Source organism: Oncorhynchus gorbuscha, unplaced genomic scaffold, assembly GCF_021184085.1.
Source record: "Oncorhynchus gorbuscha isolate QuinsamMale2020 ecotype Even-year unplaced genomic scaffold, OgorEven_v1.0 Un_scaffold_1300, whole genome shotgun sequence".
NCBI lineage: Eukaryota > Metazoa > Chordata > Actinopteri > Salmoniformes > Salmonidae > Oncorhynchus > Oncorhynchus gorbuscha.
The window spans coordinates 81,733-109,175 of record NW_025746117.1 but is presented as its reverse complement, the minus strand read 5'-3'; the positions used below and the strand labels follow the sequence as shown (position 1 = coordinate 109,175).

The 27,443-nt window shown below is 49.6% G+C and overlaps 1 protein-coding gene across 2 annotated transcripts; it reads left to right on the top strand.

Annotated features, from left to right (window-relative positions):
* The first annotated feature begins 288 nt into the window (after positions 1-288).
* zgc:153012 (uncharacterized protein LOC777626 homolog) lies at positions 289-27,058 on the top strand. 2 transcript variants are annotated; one of them, XM_046337155.1, is made up of 5 exons: positions 293-919; positions 6,221-6,919; positions 7,140-7,288; positions 21,893-21,944; positions 26,819-27,058. In XM_046337155.1, the coding sequence occupies exons 2-5, from the start codon at positions 6,221-6,223 to the stop codon at positions 26,951-26,953; spliced, it is 1,035 nt and encodes a 344-aa protein (XP_046193111.1). In that variant the 5' UTR covers positions 293-919; the 3' UTR covers positions 26,954-27,058. The 2 variants fall into 2 exon arrangements, with proteins under 2 accessions (XP_046193112.1, XP_046193111.1); XM_046337156.1 differs by lacking the exon at positions 7,140-7,288 and having other exon boundaries at positions 289-919.
* Positions 27,059-27,443: the final 385 nt, after the last annotated feature.

Below are 27,443 nucleotides of genomic sequence, written 5' to 3'. Positions count from 1 at the left end.
TGAAAGGTTGCTGGATCAAATCCCTGAGAAGACAAGGTCAAAATCTGTCATTCTGCACCTGAACAATGCGCCCTGGTAGGCAGTCATTGAAAATAACTGACTTGCCTCGTTAAATTAAGGTTAAATAAATAAAAAATCATTGCTACTCGGATATCCTTACACTAAGTTCCCAACGTGTACACGCCTCTTCGATGGCATCAGGCCCCATCCCACTTCGAAAAAACGCCATCCGCTGGAGGGAGACAGCAGTACTGTGATCTGGCCAGCAGGGACCGCCAGGGCGCCATAAACACGGAGAGCGGAACTTCCGGGTTTATGCAAGTTGTCAACAGTTTGCTAAAGATAAATAAACATGTAGATAGTGTGAGAGCAGAACGCTACCCTTGTTTTTCACTGGAGAGAGAGTAAAGACGGACAGACACCGCGGAAAGCAGAAGTAGCTAGTTAAAACTAGAATTGTAGGTTAGTTCCTGTAGTTAGTTTTAAGTCACTTGTCCCAGGCCAACTAACAGATAACTCCAGCCTGCTCTCCCTCTCCTCTACTGATGCCTGTCTCTGTCGGGGCTCCATGGAAGAGCTGCTAGTACAGGGCGGACCGGGACTGCAGCAGACTCTCCTCACCCTTTTGCCCCATGCCCTGATCCAAGTACGGTCCCTGCTCATCTCTCCGGTCCAACGGGATATTATAACCGTGGGGTGAGCCTGGAAACGGGAGCTACGGCCCGATAGAGCTTGCGGCGATTGGGCGAGGAGGAGTATTTTTCCAACTCTTTCTACATTTTTTTTGATAAAAGTCTGATTTTTATAAAGTTGACATTTTTATTTATCCCAACATCCAACTGGTGAAGGTTATGCAGTGCGTCTGTTCGGCTGTGATGAGATGTCGTCATGTAAGTCATAGAGTCGACCATCAAACAAGGTACGTCGTCGTCGTCTTTCGGCCTGAAACAGACTCTACCAAGGAGGAAAAACAATACCGAAATAAAGTTGTGCATCTGAAGAGCTCTGTAAAGGGGATTGTGTATTGAAATGAAACGGAACCTGTTGATGGGTCGGAGGCTGTATAGACCGGTGACGTCACGGAGCGGAATTACATTGTAGCCGAGTGATTGTTGAACCGATAACAGTAAATACTTAGGGTTATAGCTGTCCTCTATGAAGACCTTAACAACGGTCCTACTGTGGGTATCATATACAGACTGGAGAGTTAACTGGTCTAGTTATCATACACAGACTGGAGAGTTAACTGGTTTAGTTATGATACAGACTGGAGAGTTAACTGGTCTAGTTATGATACACATACTGGAGAGTTAACTGGTCTAGTTATGATACAGACTGGAGAGTTAACTGGTCTAGTTATGATATAGACTGTAGAGTGAACAACTGGTCTAGTTATCATACACATACTGGAGAGTTAACTGGTCTAGGTATGATACAGACTGTAGAGTTACCAACTGGTCTAGTTATGATACAGACTGTATAGTTACCAACTGGTCTAGTTATGATACAGACTGTATAGTTACCAACTGGTCTAGTTATGATACAGACTGTATAGTTACCAACTGGTCCAGTTATGATACAGACAGTAGAGTTACCAACAGGTCTAGTTATGATATAGACTGTAGCTCGAGCTTCCTGTTCTGGGTGAGTAATGGAGTGAGGTGCGCAAATATCACTCAATATTATCACCCTTTTTCTTTGCTTAAAATGCTATAAAATTACCACTGGCCTAATATTTAAATGTTAAAATGACCACTGGCCTAATTAATATTAACACCGATCTAATATTTAAATATTAACACTGGCCTAATATTTAAATATTAATATTAACACTGGCCTAATATTTAAATATTAATATTAACACTGGCCTAATATTTAAATATTAATATTAACACTGGCCTAATATTTAAATATTAATATTAACACTGGCCTAATATTTAAATATTAATATTAACACTGGCCTAATATTTAAATATTAATATTAACACTGGCCTAATATTTAAATATTAATATTAACACTGGCCTAATATTTAAATATTAACATTAAAACTGGCCTAATATTTAAATATGAATATTAAAACTGGCCTAATATTTAAATATTGATATTAACACTGGCCTAATATTTAAATATGAATATTAAAACTGGCCTAATATTTAAATATTGATATTTACACTGGCCTAATATTTAAATATGAATATTAAAACTGGCCTAATATTTAAATATTAATATTAACACTGGCCTAATATTTAAATATTAATATTAAAACTGGCCTAATATTTAAATATTGATATTAACACTGGCCTAATATTTAAATATGAATATTAAAACTGGCCTAATATTTAAATATTGATATTAACACTGGCCTAATATTTAAATATGAATATTAAAACTGGCCTAATATTTAAATATTAATATTAACACTGGCCTAATATTTAAATATTAATATTAAAACTGGCCTAATATTTAAATATTGATATTAACACTGGCCTAATATTTAAATATGAATATTAAAACTGGCCTAATATTTAAATATTAATATTAAAACTGGCCTAATATTTAAATATTAATATTAACACTGGCCTAATATTTAAATATTGATATTAACACTGGCCTAATATTTAAATATTGATATTAACACTGGCCTAATATTTAAATATTGATATTAACACTGGCCTAATATTTAAATATTGATATTAACACTGGCCTAATATTTAAATATTAATATTAAAACTGGCCTAATATTTAAATATTGATATTAACACTGGCCTAATATTTAAATATTGATATTAACACTGGCCTAATATTTAAATATTAACATTAACACTGGCCTAATATTTGTATATCAGAGAAGTAAAAGATCGGACCCACGTTGCCAGTAGCTGTTTCACAACGTAAAGCGCACCAACAACCAAACACAGTCAACACCAGGTACAAGGCTGATGTATCTACAATGTTCCAGCAGTAGTGGCTATCATGAAAGTGCTAAATAAGTACATTCAATGAACCTTTTGCAGAACTTGAAATTGATGTGAAAGCCCAGGGAGTACAGGTTACAGACTTGGAAATGTCACCAACTGACATGGGCGATTGCGTTACTGGGCTGGAGAAGACTCAGGAATCCCTCACCAACTGACATGGGTACTGGAGAAGACTCAGGAATCCCTCACCAACTGACATGGGTACTGGAGAAGACTCAGGAATCCCTCACCAACTGACATGGGTACTGGAAAGGACTGACCCTCACCAACTGACATGGGTACTGGAGAAGACTCAGGAATCCCTCACCAACTGACATGGGTACTGGAGAAGACTCAGGAATCCCTCACCAACTGACATGGGTACTGGAGAAGACTCAGGAATCCCTCACCAACTGACATGGGTACTGGAGAAGATACCAAACCATCAAGATACCAAACCATCAAAATCACAGGCCTGCCCGAGATAGTGAAACTACCACAGGCTACCACCTTTACTGCTAATCTGTTGATTGAGATCTTGAGGGAGGAGTTGCTGTCACAGTCACCTGAGGTTGCTGGTGAGGTTCCATCAATACTCAGTGAAGGATAGTGTCCTCCACTCAGCAACAGAAAAACACTTGAGTTCCAAGGGTCTGAAATCCGGCTGATCCCTAGCTACTACAGCTACTACAGCGAGGTGACCAAGGACCGGGCTGCTACTACAGCGAGGTGACCAAGGACCGGCCAGCTACTACAGCGAGGTGACCAAGGACCGGGCTGCTACTACAGCGAGGTGACCAAGGACCGGGCTGCTACTACAGCTACTACAGCGAGGTGACCAAGGACCGGCCAGCTACTACAGCTACTACAGCGAGGTGACCAAGGACCGGGCTGCTACTACAGCGAGGTGACCAAGGACCGGGCTGCTACTACAGCGAGGTGACCAAGGACCGGCCAGCTACTACAGCAAGGTGACCAAGGACCGGGCTGCTACTACAGCGAGGTGACCAAGGACCGGCCAGCTACTACAGCGAGGTGACCAAGGACCGCCCAGCTACTACAGCTACTACAGCGAGGTGACCAAGGACCGGGCTGCTACTACAGCGAGGTGACCAAGGACCGGCCAGCTACTACAGCGAGGTGACCAAGGACCGGCCAGCTACTACAGCTACTACAGCGAGGTGACCAAGGACCGGGCTGCTACTACAGCGAGTTGACCAAGGACCGGCCAGCTACTACAGCGAGGTGACCAAGGACCGGGCTGCTACTACAGCGAGGTGACCAAGGACCGGCCAGCTACTACAGCGAGGTGACCAAGGACCGGCCAGCTACTACAGCGAGGTGACCAAGGACCGGGCTGCTACTACAGCGAGGTGACCAAGACCGGGCTGCTAGTACAGCGAGGTGACCAAGACCGGGCTGCTAGTACAGCGAGGTGACCAAGGACCGGCCAGCTACTACAGCAAGGTGACCAAGGACCGGCCAGCTACTACAGCGAGGTGACCAAGGACCGGCCAGCTACTACAGCTACTACAACAAGGTAACCAAGGACCGGCCAGCTACTAAAGCGAGGTGACCAAGGACCGGCCAGCTACTAAAGCAAGGTGACCAAGGACCGGCCAGCTACTAAAGCAAGGTGACCAAGGACTGGCCAGCTACTACAGCAAGGTAACCAAGGACCGGCCAGCTACTACAGCGAGGTGACCAAGGACCGGCCAGCTACTACAGCGAGGTGACCAAGGACCGGCCAGCTACTACAGCGAGGTGACCAAGGACCGGCCAGCTACTACAGCTACTACAGCGAGGTGACCAAGGACCGGGCTGCTACTACAGCTACTACAGCGAGGTGACCAAGGACCGGGCTGCTACTACAGCGAGGTGACCAAGGACCGGGCTGCTACTACAGCGAGGTGACCAAGGACCGGCCAGCTACTACAGCTACTACAGCGAGGTGACCAAGGACCGGCCAGCTACTACAGCTACTACAGCGAGGTGACCAAGGACCGGCCAGCTACTACAGCGAGGTGACCAAGGACCGGCCAGCTACTACAGCGAGGTGACCAAGGACCGGCCAGCTACTACAGCGAGGTGACCAAGGACCGGCCAGCTACTACAGCTACTACAGCAAGATGACCAAGGACCGGGCTGCTACTACAGCGAGGTGACCAAGGACCGGCCAGCTACTACAGCGAGGTGACCAAGGACCGGCCAGCTACTACAGCTACTACAGCGAGGTAACCAAGGACTGGCCAGCTACTACAGCTACTACAGCGAGGTGACCAAGGACCGGCCAGCTACTACAGCTACTACAGCGAGGTGACCAAGGACCGGGCTGCTACTACAGCTACTACAGCAAGGTGACCAAGGACCGGCCAGCTACTACAGCGAGGTGACCAAGGACCGGGCTGCTACTACAGCGAGGTGACCAAGGACCGGGCTGCATTCTATGAGCTGTACAACAAGGGGGCTAGATTCGCAGCAGCGTTTTCCCGTAACGCTGAAAGTCTTCCTTGACGGAGTAGAGTTCACTTTCACCTCAGCAAAAGATGAGAAAAGATGTATCCTTCCCTCAACTTAGCACAAGAAGGTAGAAGAAGGTAGAAGAAGGTAGAGGAGTGAGTCTAGAACTGACAGTGAAATAGCCGTATGAATGTAACCAAGTATGACTTTACTAGGGAACATCTGGGAGGATTTCAGAGAAACTCAATCTTCTTTATTTTTACTAACGCTTATTAATCGTGGTTATTGGGCCTGTTTTTTTGTTAAACACCTATCCAGGTATCAGATTGTTATATCAAATGATGAGCTTAGTTGACACCAATCCAGCTGTGAGATCTGGTGTTTGTCATGAAGCAGAAATACCACCTGTTTCTTCTAAGTCATAATTATTTGGTAATGTTGGTAAACTGGTTTATATCTGTCAGTGCTGCACAACCTGAACACACACACACACACACACACACACACACACACACACACACACACACACACACACACACACACACACACACACACACACACACACACACACACACACACACACACACACACACACACACAGCTAGCCCAGTGTTGTGCAATAGCTGCTCCCTGCCACTCCCTCTGTGGTTGACTGCTGTACCCTACCACTGTCAGTTAACAGTAACCCTCTGTGGTTGACCGCTGTACCCTACACACACACACACACACACACACACACACACACACTAGCCCTGCTGGCACATCCAGCTCTCACTGTGTGTCTCTGTCTCTGTGTGTTTAGATGAGTGGGGGGAAGAAGAGGAGTGGCTTCCAGATTACCAGTGTGACGTCAGACTACACTCAGAGCTCCGGGGAAGCCCCACCCCCTGCCCAGGCCTCTAGCCAATCAAATCCCTCCCCTCCGTCCTCCAGCCAATCCACTGCTTCCTCCCAGCCTGGCCCCTTCCACCAGCAGGGAAGCACCTCCCAGCCGACGACTCCCCTCTCGCTGAGGAAATGCAACTCCCAAGATGCCACGGGACAGGGATCCAGGTTCCGTGTCGTCCGCTTGGGCCAGGGCCACGGAGAACCCTATCACCGGGGGCGATGGACCTGCACCGACTTCCTGGAACGAGAGGAAGGGTTGGGGCTTAGACGGGTGATTGACAGCATGAGACACGCCCACTCTCTGGAGTCGCTTGAGGGGATTGGTCTAGAGAGGGGAGGGGCTGCAGGCGGGCTGCTGGGGAACGTGCGTGCGCTCAGGACGGGACACCTTGTGCACTCTCAGGGTACCTCCCACTTGCTGGCCCAGCCAATAGGGTCAGATGGGGAGAGGTTTGGAGGGCTGAAGCCCCTCCTCCTCCACAGCGGCCCGTCCTCCCCCACACACCTGGACAGACTCCACTTACGATTGGTCAACTCCACGCCCCCTCCACCCAGCCCCCGCCCACGCAACATCCCCCCTCCTCTACGCCTGGATGTGGACGCTACCGGGAGGGTGAGAACACACACACACACACACACACACACACACACACACACACACACACACACACACACACACACACACACACACACACACACACACACACACACACACACACACACACACACACACACACACACAGAGGTGTTTTGAAGGCGTTCACTGTTTCTTCTTCTCTCTCTCTCGCTCTCTCTCGCTCTCGCTCGCTCTCTCTCTCTCCCCCCCTGTCTAGTCCCTGTTGAGAGTGTCTAATTCCCAGCCCAGCTCCCCCCTACAGGATAGAGATGGTGTGTTCCCACCCAGTTTGACACCCATCCAGACTCCTTCGGGCTGGTCCATGTTCAGCTCAGGGGGGGGCATCCATCTGCCGGGGGATGACAGGTATGGTGGTGTGTGTGGGTTAGATCCCCCTCCGGGACAGTGAGTGTATTTGACCTCAGTCATGTTTCTGTTGGGTGGGAGAGCTGTGTTTCTTTATTCTAAAGAGAGAGATAATCAACATACTCTAAGCGAGTGGGCAGCTGAGAATGTTGTCATTGGCTGAGGCACTGAGTGGGTGGGGTTTGGAAGTGAGGTTGTGCCTGTGTGAGCCAATGAGAGTGCAGTACAGTGTGGTGTGTGGGAGAGGCAGAATGGTCCCTCGTGAGAATCTAAATCCACAGACAAAGCCTGCTCTCATCTGTGTTCAACTAGCTGGCTGGGGCTGGGTTAGAGTTGGGTCTTTGGCTCTATGGGGTTAGGGGTTAGGGTAGCTGGCTGGGTTAGAGGTGGGTCTCTGGCTCTGTGGGGTTAGAGTAGTTGGCTGGGGCTGGTTTAGAGTTGGGTCTCTGGCTCTGTGGTGTTAGGGTAGCTGGCTGGGGCTGGTTTAGAGTTGGGTCTCTGGCTCTGTGGTGTTAGGGTAGCTGGCTGGGGCTGGGTTAGAGTTGGGTCTCTGGCTCTATGGGGTTAGGGTAGCTGGCTGGGGCTGGTTTAGATTTGGGTCTCTGGCTCTGGGGTTAGGGTAGCTGGCTGGGGCTGGTTTAGAGTTGGGTCTCTGGCTCTGTGGTGTTAGGGTAGCTGGCTGGGGCTGGGTTAGAGTTGGGTCTCTGGCTCTATGGAGTTAGGGTAGCTGGCTGGGGCTGGTTTAGATTTGGGTCTCTGGCTCTGTGGGGTTAGGGGTTAGGGTAGCTGGCTGGGGCTGGGTTAGAGTTGGGTCTCTGGCTCTATGGGGTTAGGGTAGCTGGCTGGGGCTGGTTTAGATTTGGGTCTCTGGCTCTGTGGGGTAAGGGGTTAGGGTAGCTGGCTGGGGCTGGGTTAGAGTAGGGTCTTTGGCTCTATGGGATTAGGGTAGCTGGCTGGGGCTGGTTTAGAGTTGGGTCTCTGGCTCTATGGGGTTAGGGGTTAGGGTAGCTGGCTGGGTTAGAGGTGGGTCTCTGGTTCTGTGGTGTTAGGGGTTAGGGTAGCTGGCTGGGTTAGAGTTGGGTCTCTGGCTCTGTGGGGTTAGGGGTTAGGGTAGCTGGCTGGTTTAGAGTTGGGTCTCTGGCTCTGTGGGTTTAGGGGTTAGGGTAGCTGGCTGGGGCTGGTTTAGAGTTGGGTCTCTGGCACTATGGGGTTAAGCTGGCTGGGGCTGGGTTAGAGATGGGTCTCTGGCTCTGTGGGGTTAGGGTAGCTGGCTGGGTTAGAGTTCGGTCTCTGGTTCTGTGGGGTTAGGGGTTAGGGTAGCTGGCTGGGTTACAGGTGGGTCTCTGGCTCTGTGGGGTTAGGGTAGCTGGCTGGGGCTGGGTTAGAGTTGGGTCTCTGGTTCTGTGGGGTTAGGGTAGCTGGCTGGGTTAGAGTTGGGTCTCTGTGGGGCTAGGGGTTAGGGTAGCTGGCTGGGTTAGAGTTGGGTCTCTGTGGGGTTAGGGGTTAGGGTAGCTGGCTGGGTTAGAGTTGGGTCTCTGGCTCTGTGGGGTTAGGGTAGCTGGCTGGGTTAGAGTTGGGTCTCTGGCTCTGTGGGGTTAGGGGTTAGGGTAGCTGGCTGGGGCTGGTTTAGAGTTGGGTCTCTGGCTCTATGGGGTTAGGGTAGCTGGCTGGGGCTGGTTTAGAGTTGGGTCTCTGGCTCTATGGGGTTAGGGTAGCTGGCTGGGGCTGGGTTAGAGTTGGGTCTCTGGTTCTGTGGGGTTAGGGGTTAAGGTAGCTGGCTGGGGCTGGGTTAGAGTTGGGTCTCTGGCTCTGTGGGGTTAGGGTAGCTGACTGGGTTAGAGTTGGGTCTCTGGCTTTGTGAGGTTAGGGTAGCTGGCTGGGTTAGAGTTGGGTTAGAGGGTTAGAGTTGGGTCTCTGGCTTTGTGAGGTTAGGGTAGCTGGCTGGGTTAGAGTTGGGTTAGAGGGTTAGAGTTGGGTCTCTGGCTCTGTGGGGTTAGGGTAGCTGACTGGGTTAGAGTTGGGTCTCTGGCTCTGTGGGGTTAGGGTAGCTGGCTGGGTTAGAGTTGGGTCTCTGGCTCTGTGAGCACACTTCCCTCGCCTTGACAGGAGACTCCGCCATGCGGAAAGTAAAGTGATGATTTGCCAATGAGACATGTGGATAGAATCAGGAAGTAATCTGCATAATCTAAATCCACAGACAACGCTGCTCTCATCTGGGATCAACTGGATGGCTGGGGCTGGGTTAGAGTTGGGTCTCTGGTTCTGTGGGGTTAGGATAGCTGGCTGGGGCTGGGTTAGAGTTGGGTCTCTGGCTCTGTGGGGTTAGGGTAGCTGGCTGGGTTACAGGTGGGTCTCTGGCTCTGTGGGGTTAGGGTAGCTGGCTGGGTTAGAGTTGGGTCTCTGGTTCTGTGGGCTTAGGGTAGCTGGCTGGGTTAGAGGTGGGTCTCTGGCTCTGTGGGGTTAGGGTAGCTAGCTGGGTTAGAGTTGTATCTCTGGTTCTGTGGGCTTAGGGTAGCTGGCTGGGTTAGAGGTGGGTCTCTGGCTCTGTGGGGTTAGGGTAGCTGGCTGGGTTAGAGTTGGGTCTCTGGCTCTATGGGGTTAGGGTAGCTGGCTGGGGCTGGGTTAGAGTTGGGTCTCTGGTTCTGTGGGGTTAGGGGTTAAGGTAGCTGGTTGGGGCTGGGTTAGAGTTGGGTCTCTGGCTCTGTGGGGTTAGGGTAGCTGACTGGGTTAGAGTTGGGTCTCTGGCTTTGTGAGGTTAGGGTAGCTGGCTGGGTTAGATTTGGGTCTCATGTTCTGTGGGGTTAGGGGTTAGGGTAGCTGGCTGGTTTAGAGGTGGGTCTCATCTGGCTCTGTGAGGTTAGGGTAGCTGGCTGGGTTAGAGTTGGGTCTCTGGCTCTGTGAGCACACTTCCCTCGCCTTGACAGGAGACTCCGCCATGCGGAAAGTAAAGTGATGATTTGCCAATGAGACATGTGGATAGAATCAGGAAGTAATCTGCATAATCTAAATCCACAGACAAAGCTGCTCTCATCTGGGATCAACTGGATGGCTGGGGCTGGGTTAGAGTTGGGTCTCTGGTTCTGTGGGGTTAGGGTAGCTGGCTGGGTTAGAGTTGGGTCTCTGGTTCTGTGGGCTTAGGGTAGCTGGCTGGGTTAGAGTTGGGTCTCTGGTTCTGTGGGGTTAGGGTAGCTGGCTGGGGCTGGGTTAGAGTTGGGTCTCTGGCTCTGTGGGGTTAGGGTAGCTGGCTGGGGCTGGGTTAGAGTTGGGTCTCTGGCTCTGTGGGGTTAGGGTAGCTGGCTGGGGCTGGGTTAGAGGTGGGTCTCTGGCTCTGTGGGGTTAGGGTAGCTGGCTGGGTTAGAGTTGGGTCTCTGGCTCTATGGGGTTAGGGTAGCTGGCTGGGGCTGGGTTAGGGTAGCTGGCTGGGTTAGAGGTGGGTCTCTGGTTCTGTGGGGTTAGGGTAGCTGGCTGGGTTAGAGTTGGGTCTCTGTCTCTGTGGGGTTAGGGGTTAGGGTAGCTGGCTGGGGCTGGTTTAGAGTTGGGTCTCTGAATCTATGGGGTTAGGGTAGCTGGCTGGGTTAGAGTTGGGTCTCTGGCTCTGTGAGCACACTTCCCTCGGCTTGACAGGAGACTCCGCCATGCGGAAAGTAAAGTGATGATTTGCCAATGAGACATGTGGATAGAATCAGGAAGTAATCTGCATAATCTAAATCCACAGACAAAGCTGCTCTCATCTGGGATCAACTGGATGGCTGGGGCTGGGTTAGAGTTGGGTCTCTGGTTCTGTGGGGTTAGGGTAGCTGGCTGGGGCTGGGTTAGAGTTGGGTCTCTGGTTCTGTGGGGTTAGGGTAGCTGGCTGGGTTAGAGTTGGGTCTCTGGTTCTGTGGGCTTGGGGTAGCTGGCTGGGTTAGAGGTGGGTCTCTGGTTCTGTGGGGTTAGGGTAGCTGGCTGGGGCTGGGTTAGAGTTGGGTCTCTGGTTCTGTGGGGTTAGGGTAGCTGGCTGGGTTAGAGTTGGGTCTCTGGTTCTGTGGGCTTGGGGTAGCTGGCTGGGTTAGAGGTGGTTTAGTGGTCTCTGGCTCTGTGGGGTTAGCGTAGCTGGCTGGGTTAGAGTTGGGTCTCTGGCTCTGTGGGGTTAGCGTAGCTGGCTGGGTTAGAGTTGGGTCTCTGGCTCTATGGGGTTAGGGTAGCTGGCAGGGGCTGGGTTAGGGGGGTTAGGGTAGCTGGCTGGGTTAGAGGTGGGTCTCTGGCTCTATGGGGTTAGGGTAGCTGGCTGGGGTTGGGTCTCGGGTTCTGTGGGGTTAGGGTAGCTGGCTGGGTTAGAGTTGGGTCTCTGGCTCTATGGGGTTAGGGTAGCTGGCTGGGGCTGGGTTAGGGTAGCTGGCTGGGTTAGAGGTGGGTCTCTGGTTCTGTGGGGTTAGGGTAGCTGGCTGGGGCTGGGTTAGAGTTGGGTCTCTGGTTCTGTGGGGTTAGGGTAGCTGGCTGGGTTAGAGTTGGGTCTCTGGCTCTGTGGGGTTAGGGTAGCTGGCTTGGTTACAGGTGGGTCTCTGGCTCTGTGGGGTTAGGGTAGCTGGCTGGGTTAGAGTTGGGTCTCTGGTTCTGTGGGCTTAGGGTAGCTGGCTGGGTTAGAGGTGGGTCTCTGGCTCTGTGGGGTTAGGGTAGCTGGCTGGGTTAGAGTTGGGTCTCTGGCTCTATGGGGTTAGGGTAGCTGGCTGGGGCTGGGTTAGGGGTTAGGGTAGCTGGCTGGGTTAGAGGTGGGTCTCTGGTTCTGTGGGGTTAGGGTAGCTGGCTGGGGCTGGGTTAGAGTTGGGTCTCTGGTTCTGTGGGGTTAGGGTAGCTGGCTGGGTTAGAGGTGGGTCTCTGGTTCTGTGGGGTTAGGGTAGCTGGCTGGGTTAGAGGTGGGTCTCTGGTTCTGTGGGGTTAGGGTAGCTGGCTGGGTTAGAGTTGGGTCTCTGGCTCTGTGGGGTTAGGGTAGCTGGCTGGGTTAGAGTTGGGTCTCTGGCTCTATGGGGTTAGGGTAGCTGGCTGGGGCTGGGTTAGGGTAGCTGGCTGGGTTAGAGGTGGGTCTCTGGTTCTGTGGGGGGTAGCTAGGGTAGCTGGGTTAGGGTAGCTGGCTGGGGCTGGGTTAGAGTTGGGTCTCTGGTTCTGTGGGGTTAGGGTAGCTGGCTGGGTTAGAGTTGGGTCTCTGGCTCTGTGGGGTTAGGGTAGCTGGCTGGGTTAGAGTTGGGTCTCTGTCTCTGTGAGGTTAGGGGTTAGGGTAGCTGGCTGGGGCTGGTTTAGAGTTGGGTCTCTGGCTCTGTGGGGCACACTTCCTGGCTGACAGGAGTCTCTGGCCTGTGGGGAAAGTAAAGTGATGATTTGCCAATGAGACATGTGGATAGAATCAGGAAGTAATCTGCATAATCTAAATCCACAGACAAAGCTGCTCTCATCTGGGATCAACTGGATGGCTGGGCTGGGTTAGAGTTGGGTCTCTGGTTCTGTGGGGTTAGGGTAGCTGGCTGGGTTAGAGTTGGGTCTCTGGTTCTGTGGGGTTAGGGTAGCTGGCTGGGGCTGGGTTAGAGTTGGGTCTCTGGCTCTGTGGGGTTAGGGTAGCTGGCTTGGTTACAGGTGGGTCTCTGGCTCTGTGGGGTTAGGGTAGCTGGCTGGGTTAGAGTTGGGTCTCTGGTTCTGTGGGCTTAGGGTAGCTGGCTGGGTTAGAGGTGGGTCTCTGGCTCTGTGGGGTTAGGGTAGCTGGCTGGGTTAGAGTTGGGTCTCTGGCTCTATGGGGTTAGGGTAGCTGGCTGGGGCTGGGTTAGGGGTTAGGGTAGCTGGCTGGGTTAGAGGTGGGTCTCTGGTTCTGTGGGGTTAGGGTAGGGTGGCTGGGGCTGGGTTAGAGTTGGGTCTCTGGTTCTGTGGGGTTAGGGTAGCTGGCTGGGTTAGAGTTGGGTCTCTGGTTCTGTGGGGTTAGGGTAGCTGGCTGGGTTAGAGGTGGGTCTCTGGTTCTGTGGGGTTAGGGTAGCTGGCTGGGTTAGAGTTGGGTCTCTGGCTCTGTGGGGTTAGGGTAGCTGGCTGGGTTAGAGTTGGGTCTCTGGCTCTATGGGGTTAGGGTAGCTGGCTGGGGCTGGGTTAGGGTAGCTGGCTGGGTTAGAGGTGGGTCTCTGGTTCTGTGGGGTTAGGGTAGCTGGCTGGGGCTGGGTTAGAGTTGGGTCTCTGGTTCTGTGGGGTTAGGGTAGCTGGCTGGGTTAGAGTTGGGTCTCTGGCTCTGTGGGGTTAGGGTAGCTGGCTGGGTTAGAGTTAGGTCTCTGTCTCTGTGAGGTTAGGGGTTAGGGTAGCTGGCTGGGGCTGGTTTAGAGTTGGGTCTCTGGCTCTGTGAGCACACTTCCCTCGCCTTGACAGGAGACTCCGCCATGCGGAAAGTAAAGTGATGATTTGCCAATGAGACATGTGGATAGAATCAGGAAGTAATCTGCATAATCTAAATCCACAGACAAAGCTGCTCTCATCTGGGATCAACTGGATGGCTGGGCTGGGTTAGAGTTGGGTCTCTGGTTCTGTGGGGTTAGGGTAGCTGGCTGGGTTAGAGTTGGGTCTCTCTGGGGGTTCTGGCTGGGAGTTGGGTAGCTGGCTGTGGGCTTAGGGTTAGAGTTGGGTCTCTGGCTCTGTGGGGTTAGGGTAGCTGGCTTGGTTAGAGGTGGGTCTCTGGCTCTGTGGGGTTAGGGTAGCTGGCTGGGTTAGAGTTGGGTCTCTGGCTCTATGGGGTTAGGGTAGCTGGCTGGGGCTGGGTTAGAGTTGGGTCTCTGGTTCTGTGGGGTTAGGGGTTAAGGTAGCTGGTTGGGGCTGGGTTAGAGTTGGGTCTCTGGCTCTGTGGGGTTAGGGTAGCTGGAGTTGGGGCTCTGGCTTTGTGAGGTTAGGGTAGCTGGCTGGGTTAGAGTTGGGTCTCATGGTTCTGTGGGGTTAGGGGTTAGCTGGCTGGGTGGCTGGGTCTCTGCTGGGGTTAGGGTAGCTTGGGGCTGGGTTAGAGTTGGGTCTCTGGTTCTGTGGGGTTAGGGGTTAAGGTAGCTGGTTGGGGCTGGGTTAGAGTTGGGTCTCTGGCTCTGTGGGGTTAGGGTAGCTGACTGGGTTAGAGTTGGGTCTCTGGCTTTGTGAGGTTAGGGTAGCTGGCTGGGTTAGAGTTGGGTCTCTGGTTCTGTGGGGTTAGGGTAGCTGGCTGGGGCTGGGTTAGAGTTGGGTCTCTGGCTCTGTGGGGTTAGGGTAGCTGGCTGGGTTAGAGTTGGGTCTCTGGCTCTGTGGGCTTAGGGTAGCTGGCTGGGTTAGAGTTGGGTCTCTGGTTCTGTGGGGTTAGGGTAGCTGGCTGGGGCTGGGTTAGAGTTGGGTCTCTGGCTCTGTGGGGTTAGGGTAGCTGGCTGGGTTAGAGTTGGGTCTCTGGTTCTGTGGGCTTGGGGTAGCTGGCTGGGTTAGAGGTGGGTCTCTGGCTCTGTGGGGTTAGGGTAGCTGGCTGGGTTAGAGTTGGGTCTCTGGCTCTATGGGGTTAGGGTAGCTGGCTGGGGCTGGGTTAGGGTAGCTGGCTGGGTTAGAGGTGGGTCTCTGGTTCTGTGGGGTTAGGGTAGCTGGCTGGGTTAGAGTTGGGTCTCTGGCTCTGTGGGGTTAGGGTAGCTGGCTGGGTTAGAGTTGGGTCTCTGTCTCTGTGGGGTTAGGGGTTAGGGTAGCTGGCTGGGGCTGGTTCAAATCAAATCAAATCAAATTTTATTTGTCACATACACATGGTTAGCAGATGTTAATGCGAGTGTAGCGAAATGCTTGTGCTTCTAGTTCCGACAATGCAGTGATAACCAACAAGTAATCTAACTAACAATTCCAAAACTACTGTCTTATACACAGTGTAAGGGGATAAGGAACATGTACATAAGGATATATGAATGAGTGATGGTACAGAGCAGCATACAGTAGATGGTATCGAGTACAGTATATACATATGAGATGAGTGTGTAGACAAAGTAAACAAAGTGGCATAGTTAAAGTGGCTAGTGATACATGTGTTACATAAGGATGCAGTCGATGATGTAGAGTACAGTATATACATATGCATATGAGATGAATAATGTAGGGTAAGTAACATTATATAAGGTAGCATTGTTTAAAGTGGCTAGTGATATATTTACATCATTTCCCATCAATTCCCATTATTAAAATGGCTGGAGTTGGGTCAGTGTCAATGACAGTGTGTTGGCAGCAGCCACTCAGTGTTAGTGGTGGCTGTTTAACAGTCTGATGGCCTTGAGATAGAAGCTGTTTTTCAGTCTCTCGGTCCCAGCTTTGATGCACCTGTACTGACCTCGCCTTCTGGATGATAGCGGGGTGAACAGGCAGTGGTTCGGGTGGTTGATGTCCTTGATGATCTTTATGGCCTTCCTGTAACAACGGGTGGTGTAGGTGTCCTGGAAGGCAGGTAGTTTGCCCCGGTGATGCGTTGTGCAGTCCTCACTACCCTCTGGAGAGCCTTACGGTTGAGGGCGGAGCAGTTGCCGTACCAGGCGGTGATACAGCCCGCCAGGATGCTCTCGATTGTGCATCTGTAGAAGTTTGTGAGTGCTTTTGGTGACAAGCCGAATTTCTTCAGCCTCCTGAGGTTGAATAGGCGCTGCTGCGCTCTTCTTCACGACGCTGTCAGTGTGAGTGGACCAATTCAGTTTGTCTGTGATGTGTATGCCGAGGAACTTAAAACTAGCTACCCTCTCCACTACTGTTCCATCGATGTGGATAGGGGTGTTCCCTCTGCTGTTTCCTGAAGTCCACAATCATCTCCTTAGTTTTGTTGACGTTGAGTGTGAGGTTATTTTCCTGACACCACACTCCGAGGGCCCTCACCTCCTCCCTGTAGGCCGTCTCGTCGTTGTTGGTAATCAAGCCTACCACTGTTGTGTCGATCCGCAAACTTGATGATTGAGTTGGAGGCGTGCGTGGCCACGCAGTCGTGTGAACAGGGAGTACAGGAGAGGGCTCAGAACGCACCCTTGTGGGGCCCCGTGTTGAGGATCAGCGGGGAGGAGATGTTGTTGCCTACCCTCACCACCTGGGGGCGGCCCGTCAGGAAGTCCAGTACCCAGTTGCACAGGGCGGGGTGAGACCCAGGGTCTCAAGCTTGATGACGAGCTTGGAAGGTACTATGGTGTTGAATGCCGAGCTGTAGTCGATGAACAGCATTCTCACATAGGTATTCCTCTTGTCCAGGTGGGTTAGGGCAGTGTGCAGTGTGGTTGAGATTGCATCGTCTGTGGACCTATTTGGGCGGTAAGCAAATTGGAGTGGGTCTAGGGTGTCAGGTAGGGTGGAGGTGATATGGTCCTTGACTAGTCTCTCAAAGCACTTCATGATGACGGAAGTGAGTGCTACGGGGCGGTAGTCGTTTAGCTCAGTTACCTTAGCTTTCTTGGGAACAGGAACAATGGTGGCCCTCTTGAAGAGTTGGGTCTCTGGATCTATGGGGTTAGGGTAGCTGGCTGGGTTAGAGTTGGGTCTCTGGCTCTGTGAGCACACTTCCCTCGCCTTGACAGGAGACTCCGCCATGCGGAAAGTAAAGTGATGATTTGCCAATGAGACATGTGGATAGAATCAGGAAGTAATCTGCATAATCTAAATCCACAGACAAAGCTGCTCTCATCTGGGATCAACTGGATGGCTGGGGCTGGGTTAGAGTTGGGTCTCTGGTTCTGTGGGGTTAGGGTAGCTGGCTGGGGCTGGGTTAGAGTTGGGTCTCTGGTTCTGTGGGGTTAGGGTAGCTGGCTGGGTTAGAGGTGGGTCTCTGGCTCTGTGGGGTTAGGGTAGCTGGCTGGGTTAGAGTTGGGTCTCTGGTTCTGTGGGGTTAGGGTAGCTGGCTGGGTTAGAGTTGGGTCTCTGGTTCTGTGGGCTTGGGGTAGCTGGCTGGGTTAGAGGTGGGTCTCTGGCTCTGTGGGGTTAGGGTAGCTGGCTGGGTTAGAGTTGGGTCTCTGGCTCTATGGGGTTAGGGTAGCTGGCTGGGGCTGGGTTAGGGTAGCTGGCTGGGTTAGAGGTGGGTCTCTGGTTCTGTGGGGTTAGGGTAGCTGGCTGGGTTAGAGTTGGGTCTCTGGCTCTGTGGGGTTAGGGTAGCTGGCTGGGTTAGAGTTGGGTCTCTGGCTCTGTGAGCACACTTCCCTCGCCTTGACAGGAGACTCCGCCATGCGGAAAGTAAAGTGATGATTTGCCAATGAGACATGTGGATAGAATCAGGAAGTAATCTGCATAATCTAAATCCACAGACAAAGCTGCTCTCATCTGGGATCAACTGGATGGCTGGGCTGGGTTAGAGTTGGGTCTCTGGTTCTGTGGGGTTAGGGTAGCTGGCTGGGGCTGGTTTAGAGTTGGGTCTCTGGATCTATGGGGTTAGGGTAGCTGGCTGGGTTAGAGTTGGGTCTCTGGCTCTGTGAGCACACTTCCCTCGCCTTGACAGGAGACTCCGCCATGCGGAAAGTAAAGTGATGATTTGCCAATGAGACATGTGGATAGAATCAGGAAGTAATCTGCATAATCTAAATCCACAGACAAAGCTGCTCTCATCTGGGATCAACTGGATGGCTGGGCTGGGTTAGAGTTGGGTCTCTGGTTCTGTGGGGTTAGGGTAGCTGGCTGGGGCTGGGTTAGAGTTGGGTCTCTGGTTCTGTGGGGTTAGGGTAGCTGGCTGGGTTAGAGTTGGGTCTCTGGTTCTGTGGGGTTAGGGTAGCTGGCTGGGTTAGAGTTGGGTCTCTGGTTCTGTGGGGTTAGGGTAGCTGGCTGGGTTAGAGTTGGGTCTCTGGTTCTGTGGGGTTAGGGTAGCTGGCTGGGGCTGGGTTAGAGTTGGGTCTCTGGCTCTGTGGGGTTAGGGTAGCTGGCTGGGTTAGAGTTGGGTCTCTGGCTCTGTGGGCTTAGGGTAGCTGGCTGGGTTAGAGTTGGGTCTCTGGTTCTGTGGGGTTAGGGTAGCTGGCTGGGGCTGGGTTAGAGTTGGGTCTCTGGCTCTGTGGGGTTAGGGTAGCTGGCTGGGTTACAGGTGGGTCTCTGGCTCTGTGGGGTTAGGGTAGCTGGCTGGGTTAGAGTTGGGTCTCTGGTTCTGTGGGGTTAGGGGTTAGGGTAGCTAGCTGGGTTAGAGTTGAGTCTCTGGTTCTGTGGGCTTAGGGTAGCTGGCTGGGTTAGAGGTGGGTCTCTGGCTCTGTGGGGTTAGGGTAGCTGGCTGGGTTAGAGTTGGGTCTCTGGCTCTATGGGGTTAGGGTAGCTGGCTGGGGCTGGGTTAGAGTTGGGTCTCTGGTTCTGTGGGGTTAGGGGTTAAGGTAGCTGGTTGGGGCTGGGTTAGAGTTGGGTCTCTGGCTCTGTGGGGTTAGGGTAGCTGACTGGGTTAGAGTTGGGTCTCTGGCTTTGTGAGGTTAGGGTAGCTGGCTGGGTTAGAGTTGGGTCTCATGTTCTGTGGGGTTAGGGGTTAGGGTAGCTGGCTGGTTTAGAGGTGGGTCTCATCTGGCTCTGTGAGGTTAGGGTAGCTGGCTGGGTTAGAGTTGGGTCTCTGGCTCTGTGAGCACACTTCCCTCGCCTTGACAGGAGACTCCGCCATGCGGAAAGTAAAGTGATGATTTGCCAATGAGACATGTGGATAGAATCAGGAAGTAATCTGCATAATCTAAATCCACAGACAAAGCTGCTCTCATCTGGGATCAACTGGATGGCTGGGGCTGGGTTAGAGTTGGGTCTCTGGTTCTGTGGGGTTAGGGTAGCTGGCTGGGGCTGGGTTAGAGTTGGGTCTCTGGCTCTGTGGGGTTAGGGTAGCTGGCTGGGGCTGGGTTAGAGTTGGGTCTCTGGTTCTGTGGGGTTAGGGTAGCTGGCTGGGTTAGAGTTGGGTCTCTGGTTCTGTGGGCTTGGGGTAGCTGGCTGGGTTAGAGGTGGGTCTCTGGCTCTGTGGGGTTAGGGTAGCTGGCTGGGTTAGAGTTGGGTCTCTGGCTCTATGGGGTTAGGGTAGCTGGCTGGGGCTGGGTTAGGGTAGCTGGCTGGGTTAGAGGTGGGTCTCTGGTTCTGTGGGGTTAGGGTAGCTGGCTGGGTTAGAGTTGGGTCTCTGGCTCTGTGGGGTTAGGGTAGCTGGCTGGGTTAGAGTTGGGTCTCTGTCTCTGTGGGGTTAGGGGTTAGGGTAGCTGGCTGGGGCTGGGTTAGAGTTGGGTCTCTGGTTCTGTGGGGTTAGGGTAGCTGGCTGGGGCTGGGTTAGAGTTGGGTCTCTGGTTCTGTGGGGTTAGGGTAGCTGGCTGGGGCTGTGTTAGAGTTGGGTCTCTGGCTCTGTGGGGTTAGGGTAGCTGGCTGGGTTACAGGTGGGTCTCTGGCTCTGTGGGGTTAGGGTAGCTGGCTGGGTTAGAGTTGGGTCTCTGGTTCTGTGGGCTTAGGGTAGCTGGCTGGGTTAGAGGTGGGTCTCTGGCTCTGTGTGGTTAGGGTAGCTAGCTGGGTTAGAGTTGGGTCTCTGGTTCTGTGGGCTTAGGGTAGCTGGCTGGGTTAGAGGTGGGTCTCTGGCTCTGTGGGGTTAGGGTAGCTGGCTGGGTTAGAGTTGGGTCTCTGGCTCTGTGGGGTTAGGGTAGCTGGCTGGGTTAGAGTTGGGTCTCTGGCTCTATGGGGTTAGGGTAGCTGGCTGGGGCTGGGTTAGAGTTGGGTCTCTGGTTCTGTGGGGTTAGGGTAGCTGGCTGGGTTAGAGTTGGGTCTCTGGTTCTGTGGGCTTGGGGTAGCTGGCTGGGTTAGAGGTGGGTCTCTGGCTCTGTGGGGTTAGCGTAGCTGGCTGGGTTAGAGTTGGGTCTCTGGCTCTACGGGGTTAGCGTAGCTGGCTGGGTTAGAGTTGGGTCTCTGGCTCTATGGGGTTAGGGTAGCTGGCAGGGGCTGGGTTAGGGTAGCTGGCTGGGTTAGAGGTGGGTCTCTGGCTCTATGGGGTTAGGGTAGCTGGCTGGGGCCGGGTTAGGGTAGCTGGCTGGGTTAGAGTTGGGTCTCTGGCTCTATGGGTTTAGGGTAGCTGGCTGGGTTAGAGGTGGGTCTCTGGTTCTGTGGGGTTAGGGTAGCTGGCTGGGGCTGGGTTAGAGTTGGGTCTCTGGTTCTGTGGGGTTAGGGTAGCTGGCTGGGTTAGAGTTGGGTCTCTGGCTCTGTGGGGTTAGGGTAGCTGGCTGGGTTAGAGTTGGGTCTCTGTCTCTGTGAGGTTAGGTGTTAGGGTAGCTGGCTGGGGCTGGTTTAGAGTTGGGTCTCTGGCTCTGTGAGCACACTTCCCTCGCCTTGACAGGAGACTCCGCCATGCGGAAAGTAAAGTGATGATTTGCCAATGAGACATGTGGATAGAATCAGGAAGTAATCTGCATAATCTAAATCCACAGACAACGCTGCTCTCATCTGTGATCAACTGGATGGCTGGGCTGGGTTAGAGTTGGGTCTCTGGTTCTGTGGGGTTAGGGTAGCTGGCTGGGGCTGGGTTAGAGTTGGGTCTCTGGCTCTGTGGGGTTAGGGTAGCTGGCTGGGTTACAGGTGGGTCTCTGGCTCTGTGGGGTTAGGGTAGCTGGCTGGGTTAGAGTTTGGTCTCTGGTTCTGTGGGCTTAGGGTAGCTGGCTGGGTTAGAGGTGGGTCTCTGGCTCTGTGGGGTTAGGGTAGCTGGCTGGGTTAGAGTTGGGTCTCTGGCTCTATGGGGTTAGGGTAGCTGGCTGGGGCTGGGTTAGGGGTTAGGGTAGCTGGCTGGGTTAGAGGTGGGTCTCTGGTTCTGTGGGGTTAGGGTAGCTGGCTGGGGCTGGGTTAGAGTTGGGTCTCTGGTTCTGTGGGGTTAGGGTAGCTGGCTGGGTTAGAGGTGGGTCTCTGGTTCTGTGGGGTTAGGGTAGCTGGCTGGGTTAGAGGTGGGTCTCTGGCTCTGTGAGGTTAGTGGTTAGGGTAGCTGGCTGGGTTAGAGGTGGGTCTCTGTCTCTGTGGGGTTAGGGTAGCTGGCTGGTTTAGAGTTGGGTCTCTGGCTCTGTGGGGTTAGGGGTTAGGGTAGCTTGCTGGGTTAGAGTTGGGTCTCTGGCTCTGTGGGGTTAGGGTAGCTGGCTGGGTTAGAGTTGGGTCTCTGTCTCTGTGGGGTTAGGGGTTAGGGTAGCTTGCTGGGTTAGAGTTGGGTCTCTGGCTCTGTGGGGTTAGGGTAGCTGGCTGGGTTAGAGTTGGGTCTCTGGCTCTGTGGGGTTAGGTGTTAGGGTAGCTTGCTGGGTTAGAGTTGGGTCTCTGGCTCTGTGGGGTTAGGGTAGCTGGCTGGGTTAGAGTTGGGTCTCTGGTTCTGTGGGGTTAGGGTAGCTGGCTGGGTTAGAGTTGGGTCTCTGGCTCTGTGGGGTTAGGGTAGCTGGCTGGGTTAGAGTTGGGTCTCTGGCTCTGTGGGGTTAGTGTAGCTGGCTGGGTTAGAAGTGGGTCTCTGGCTCTGTGCCTCTGTGCTGTGTGATCTAACAAAGACTGTGAAGGCACCCTGGTCTATGTACTATGTAGGGAACAGGGTGCCATTTTTTGTGTGTTTTTGCTGCAGTGGATGTTAGATGTTTGAGGTGTTTAGGAATTAATGTGAACCACCACATGACACTGAACCGAGACACGTCAACATATTCTGACTGGTTTATTTTATTGTCTTTGCAGTGGGTCGAGCAGCAGCATGATCGCAATAGACAACAAGATAGAGCAGGCAATGGTAGGTCTCTGTTGTGTAATAACCTTATTGTGTTATTTAGTCTGTTGTGTAATAACCTTATTGTGATATCTAGTCTGTTGTGTAATAACCTTATTGTGATATCTAGTCTGTTGTGTAATAACCTTATTGTGATATCTAGTCTGTTGGGTAATAACCTTATTGTGATATCTAGTCTGTTGTGTAATAACCTTATTGTGATATCTAGTCTGTTGTTTAATAACCTTATTGTGATATCTAGATCTGTTGTGTAATAACCTTATTGTGATATCACCTTATTGTGATATCTAGGTCTGTTGTGTAATAACCTTATTGTGATATCTAGTCTGTTGTGTAATAACCTTATTGTGATACCATGTATTGTGATATCTAGTCTGTTGTGTAATAACCTTATTGTGATATCTAGTCTGTTGTGTAATAACCTTATTGTGATACCTAGTCTGTGTAATAACCTTATTGTGATATCTAGTATGTTGTGTAATAACCTTATTGCGATATCTAGTCTGTTGTGTAATAACCTTATTGTGATATCTAGTCTGTTGTGTAATAACCTTATTGTGATATCTAGTCTGTTGTGTAATAACCTTATTGTGATATCTAGTCTGTTGTGTAATAACCTTATTGTGATATCTAGTCTGTTGTGTAATAACCTTGTGATATCTAGTCTGTTGTGTAATAACCTTATTGTGATATCTAGTCTGTTGTGTAATAACCTTATTGTGATATCTAGTCTGTTGTGTAATAACCTTATTGTGATATCTAGTCTGTTGTGTAATAACCTTATTGTGATACCTAGTCTGTTGTGTAATAACCTTATTGTGATACCATGTATTGTGATATCTCGGTCTCTGTTGTGTAATAACCTTATTGTGATATCTAGTCTGTTGTGTAATAACCTTATTGTGATATCTAGTCTGTTGTGTAATAACCTTATTGTGATACCTAGTCTGTTGTGTAATAACCTTATTGTGATACCATGTATTGTGATATCTCGGTCTCTGTTGTGTAATAACCTTATTGTGATATCTAGTCTGTTGTGTAATAACCTTATTGTGATATCTAGTCTGTTGTGATATCTAGTCTGTTGTGTAATAACCTTATTGTGATATCTAGTCTGTTGTGATATCTAGTCTGTTGTGTAATAACCTTATTGTGATATCTCGGTCTCTGTTGTGTAATAACCTTATTGTGATATCTAGTCTGTTGTGTAATAACCTTATTGTGATACCATGTATTGTGATATCTCGGTCTCTGTTGTGTAATAACCTTATTGTGATATCTAGTCTGTTGTGTAATAACCTTATTGTGATACCTAGTCTGTTGTGTAATAACCTTATTGTGATACCATGTATTGTGATATCTCGGTCTCTGTTGTGTAATCAAATCAAATCAAATCAAATTTATTTATATAGCCCTTCGTACGTCAGCTGATATCTCAAAGTGCTGTACAGAAACCCAGCCTAAAACCCCAAACAGCAAACAATGCAGGTGTAAAAGTAATAACCTTATTGTGATATCTAGTCTGTTGTGTAATAACCTTATTGTGATATCTAGTCTGTTGTGATATCTAGTCTGTTGTGTAATAACCTTATTGTGATATCTAGTCTGTTGTGATATCTAGTCTGTTGTGTAATAACCTTATTGTGATATCTCGGTCTCTGTTGTGTAATAACCTTATTGTGATATCTAGTCTGTTGTGTAATAACCTTATTGTGATACCATGTATTGTGATATCTCGGTCTCTGTTGTGTAATAACCTTATTGTGATATCTAGTCTGTTGTGTAATAACCTTATTGTGATATCTAGGTCTCTGTTGTGTAATAACCTTATTGTGATATCTAGTCTGTTGTGTAATGACCTTATTGTGATATCTAGGTCTCTGTTGTGTAATAACCTTATTGTGATATCTAGTCTGTTGTGTAATAACCTTATTGTGATATCTAGTCTGTGTAATAACCTTATTGTGATACCATGTATTGTGATATCTCGGTCTCTGTTGTGTAATAACCTTATTGTGATACCATGTATTGTGATATCTCGGTCTCTGTTGTGTAATAACCTTATTGTGATATCTAGTCTGTTGTGTAATAACCTTATTGTGATATCTAGTCTGTTGTGTAATAACCTTATTGTGATATCTAGTCTGTTGTGTAATAACCTTATTGTGATATCTAGTCTGTTGTGTAATAACCTTATTGTGATATCTAGTCTGTTGTGTAATAACCTTATTGTGATACCTAGTCTGTTGTGTAATAACCTTATTGTGATACCATGTATTGTGATATCTCGGTCTCTGTTGTGTAATAACCTTATTGTGATATCTAGTCTGTTGTGTAATAACCTTATTGTGATACCTAGTCTGTTGTGTAATAACCTTATTGTGATACCATGTATTGTGATATCTCGGTCTCTGTTGTGTAATAACCTTATTGTGATATCTAGTCTGTTGTGTAATAACCTTATTGTGATATCTAGTCTGTTGTGATATCTAGTCTGTTGTGTAATAACCTTATTGTGATATCTAGTCTGTTGTGATATCTAGTCTGTTGTGTAATAACCTTATTGTGATATCTCGGTCTCTGTTGTGTAATAACCTTATTGTGATATCTAGTCTGTTGTGTAATAACCTTATTGTGATACCTAGTCTGTTGTGTAATAACCTTATTGTGATACCATGTATTGTGATATCTCGGTCTCTGTTGTGTAATAACCTTATTGTGATATCTAGTCTGTTGTGTAATAACCTTATTGTGATATCTAGTCTGTTGTGATATCTAGTCTGTTGTGTAATAACCTTATTGTGATATCTAGTCTGTTGTGATATCTAGTCTGTTGTGTAATAACCTTATTGTGATATCTCGGTCTCTGTTGTGTAATAACCTTATTGTGATATCTAGTCTGTTGTGTAATAACCTTATTGTGATACCATGTATTGTGATATCTCGGTCTCTGTTGTGTAATAACCTTATTGTGATATCTAGTCTGTTGTGTAATGACCTTATTGTGATATCTAGGTCTCTGTTGTGTAATAACCTTATTGTGATATCTAGTCTGTTGTGTAATAACCTTATTGTGATATCTAGTCTGTTGTGTAATAATCTTATTGTGATATCTAGTCTGTTGTGTAATAACCTTATTGTGATACCTAGTCTGTTGTGTAATAACCTTATTGTGATACCATGTATTGTGATATCTCGGTCTCTGTTGTGTAATAACCTTATTGTGATATCTAGTCTGTTGTGTAATAACCTTATTGTGATATCTAGTCTGTTGTGTAATAACCTTATTGTGATAAATAGTCTGTTGTGTAATAACCTTATTGTGATATCTAGGTCTCTGTTGTGTAATAACCTTATTGTGATATCTAGTCTGTTGTGTAATAACCTTATTGTGATATCCACGTCTCGATGAAGGGGAGGAGACAGGTTAAAGGAGGATTTTGAGACAATTGAGACATTGATGGTATTTGTGCATTTCAGAGGGTGAATGAGCAAGACAAAATATTTAAGTTCCTTTGAACGGGGTAGATAGAAGGTGCCAGGTGCACCGGTTTGTGTCAAGAACTACAATGCTTCTGGGTTTTTCACGCTCAACAGTTTCCTGTGTGTATCTAGAATGGTCCACCACCCAAAGAACATCCAGACAACTTGACACAACAGTGGGAAGTGTTGGAGTCAACATGGGGCCAGCTTCCCTGTGGAACGATTTCGACACCTTGTAGATTTCGGTTCAGGCTGGAACCTCCCCGACGCAAACTGCCCGGGAGGTACCATGCTCACCCCCTCCAGTGGTTTTGGAACGATCAACCTTATCAACCAATCACAGTACATGATACAAGAAGCAACACTTAGTGAGCATGTAGAAGCTAATTTACAGTGGCGCTCACTTCGAACAAGCTAAAGGTACTGATCAACAGACGAGGATGGCGATATTTACCTCCGTATTGGTGAGCCTCGCAAGCAAGGGAAGAGATCCGATCTCGATTCAGCAATCGACCTTTCTCAAAACTACCTCAAGGGATATGAAGGCTGTAGCTGCCATTAACCCTTCCACTTACGACAGGTACCACCGCGGTTTTACCGCCTATTCCTCTGTGATACCCCCCCACTCGCAACTTCAAAACCCAGATCTTCGTCCTGATTTGTCCACGCGGCAAGTCCAGACATAGGCAACCTGTATATTGTTATATATTGATACAGTATATTGTTATATAGTGATAGTTGTATATTGACACAGTATATTGTTATATAGTGATAGTTGTATATTGACACAGTATATTGTTATATAGTGATAGTTGTATATTGACACAGTATATTGTTATATAGTGATAGTTCTATATTGTGATATCTACTGAGTGTACAAAACATTAGGAACACCCTCCCTCAGGACAGCCTCAATTCGCCGGTCATGGACTCTACAAGGTGTTGCAATCTTTCCCCAGGGATGCTGGCCCATGTTGACTCTACAAGGTGTTGCAATCTTTCCCCAGGGATGCTGGCCCATGTTGACTCTACAAGGTGTTGCAATCTTTCCCCAGGGATGCTGGCCCATGTTGACCCCAATACTTCCCACAGTTGTGTTAAATTGGCTGGATGTCCTTTTTGTGGTGGACCCTTCTTGACACACGTGGGAAACTGTTGAGCGTGGAAAAACCCAGCAGCGTTGTAGTTCTTGACACAAACCAGTGCGCCTGGCACCTACTACCATACCCTGTTCAAAGGCACTTAAATCCTTCCTCTTGCTCATACACAATCCATGTCTCAAGGCTTAAAAATCCTTCTTTAACCTGTCTCCTCCCCTTTTACTTACACTGAAGAAGGATCATAGGATTCACCTGGTCAGTCTGTCATGGTGTTCTTAATATTTGTCCACTCAGGACCTTGTAAAGACCCACCTGATGCTGGCGGTCAGAGAGGAAGTGGAGTTGCTATGGGAACAGATAAAAGAACTATCAGAAAGGAACGCCCAGCTGGAGAGAGAGAACTATATCCTGAGAAGTCTGAGAGACTGACAACAGCCACGTTACGCTCCTGCAGTAGTCCTTCCAGAATACATACAGCATTACTGATTCTCTCTAACTGCAGAAAACAAGAATAAATAACTTACTAAAAACCTGCCTGACTTCTCACAACTCTCTCTCTCTCTCTGACACACACACAGCGTTGTCAGGGGAAACCAGCTGAGCTGGGTCAGAATGTGGATCGGAGTGCTAAGAGGATGGGAAGGAAAGGATCAAACAGGGATTAGCACCTCTATAAACACCTCTATACACCACCTCCTCTATAAACATCTCTATATACACCACCTCTTCTATAAACACCTCTACATACACCACCTCCTCTATAAACATCTCTATATACACCACCTCTTCTATAAACACCTCTACATACACCACCTCCTCTATAAACACCTCTATATACACCACCTCTTCTATAAACACCACCTCTACATACACCACTCCTCTATATACACCTCTACATACACCACCTCCTCCATAAACA

Excerpts from the sequence above, each read along its gene's own strand:
- zgc:153012 (XM_046337155.1), top strand. The coding sequence starts at position 6,221 with ATGAGTGGGGGGAAGAAGAGGAGTGGCTTCCAGATTACCAGTGTGACG. Across the intron at positions 7,289-21,892 it reads CATCTGCCGGGGGATGACAG|TGGGTCGAGCAGCAGCATGA; the intron begins GTATGGTGGTGT and ends TTGTCTTTGCAG. Across the intron at positions 21,945-26,818 it reads ACAAGATAGAGCAGGCAATG|GACCTTGTAAAGACCCACCT; the intron begins GTAGGTCTCTGT and ends TTGTCCACTCAG.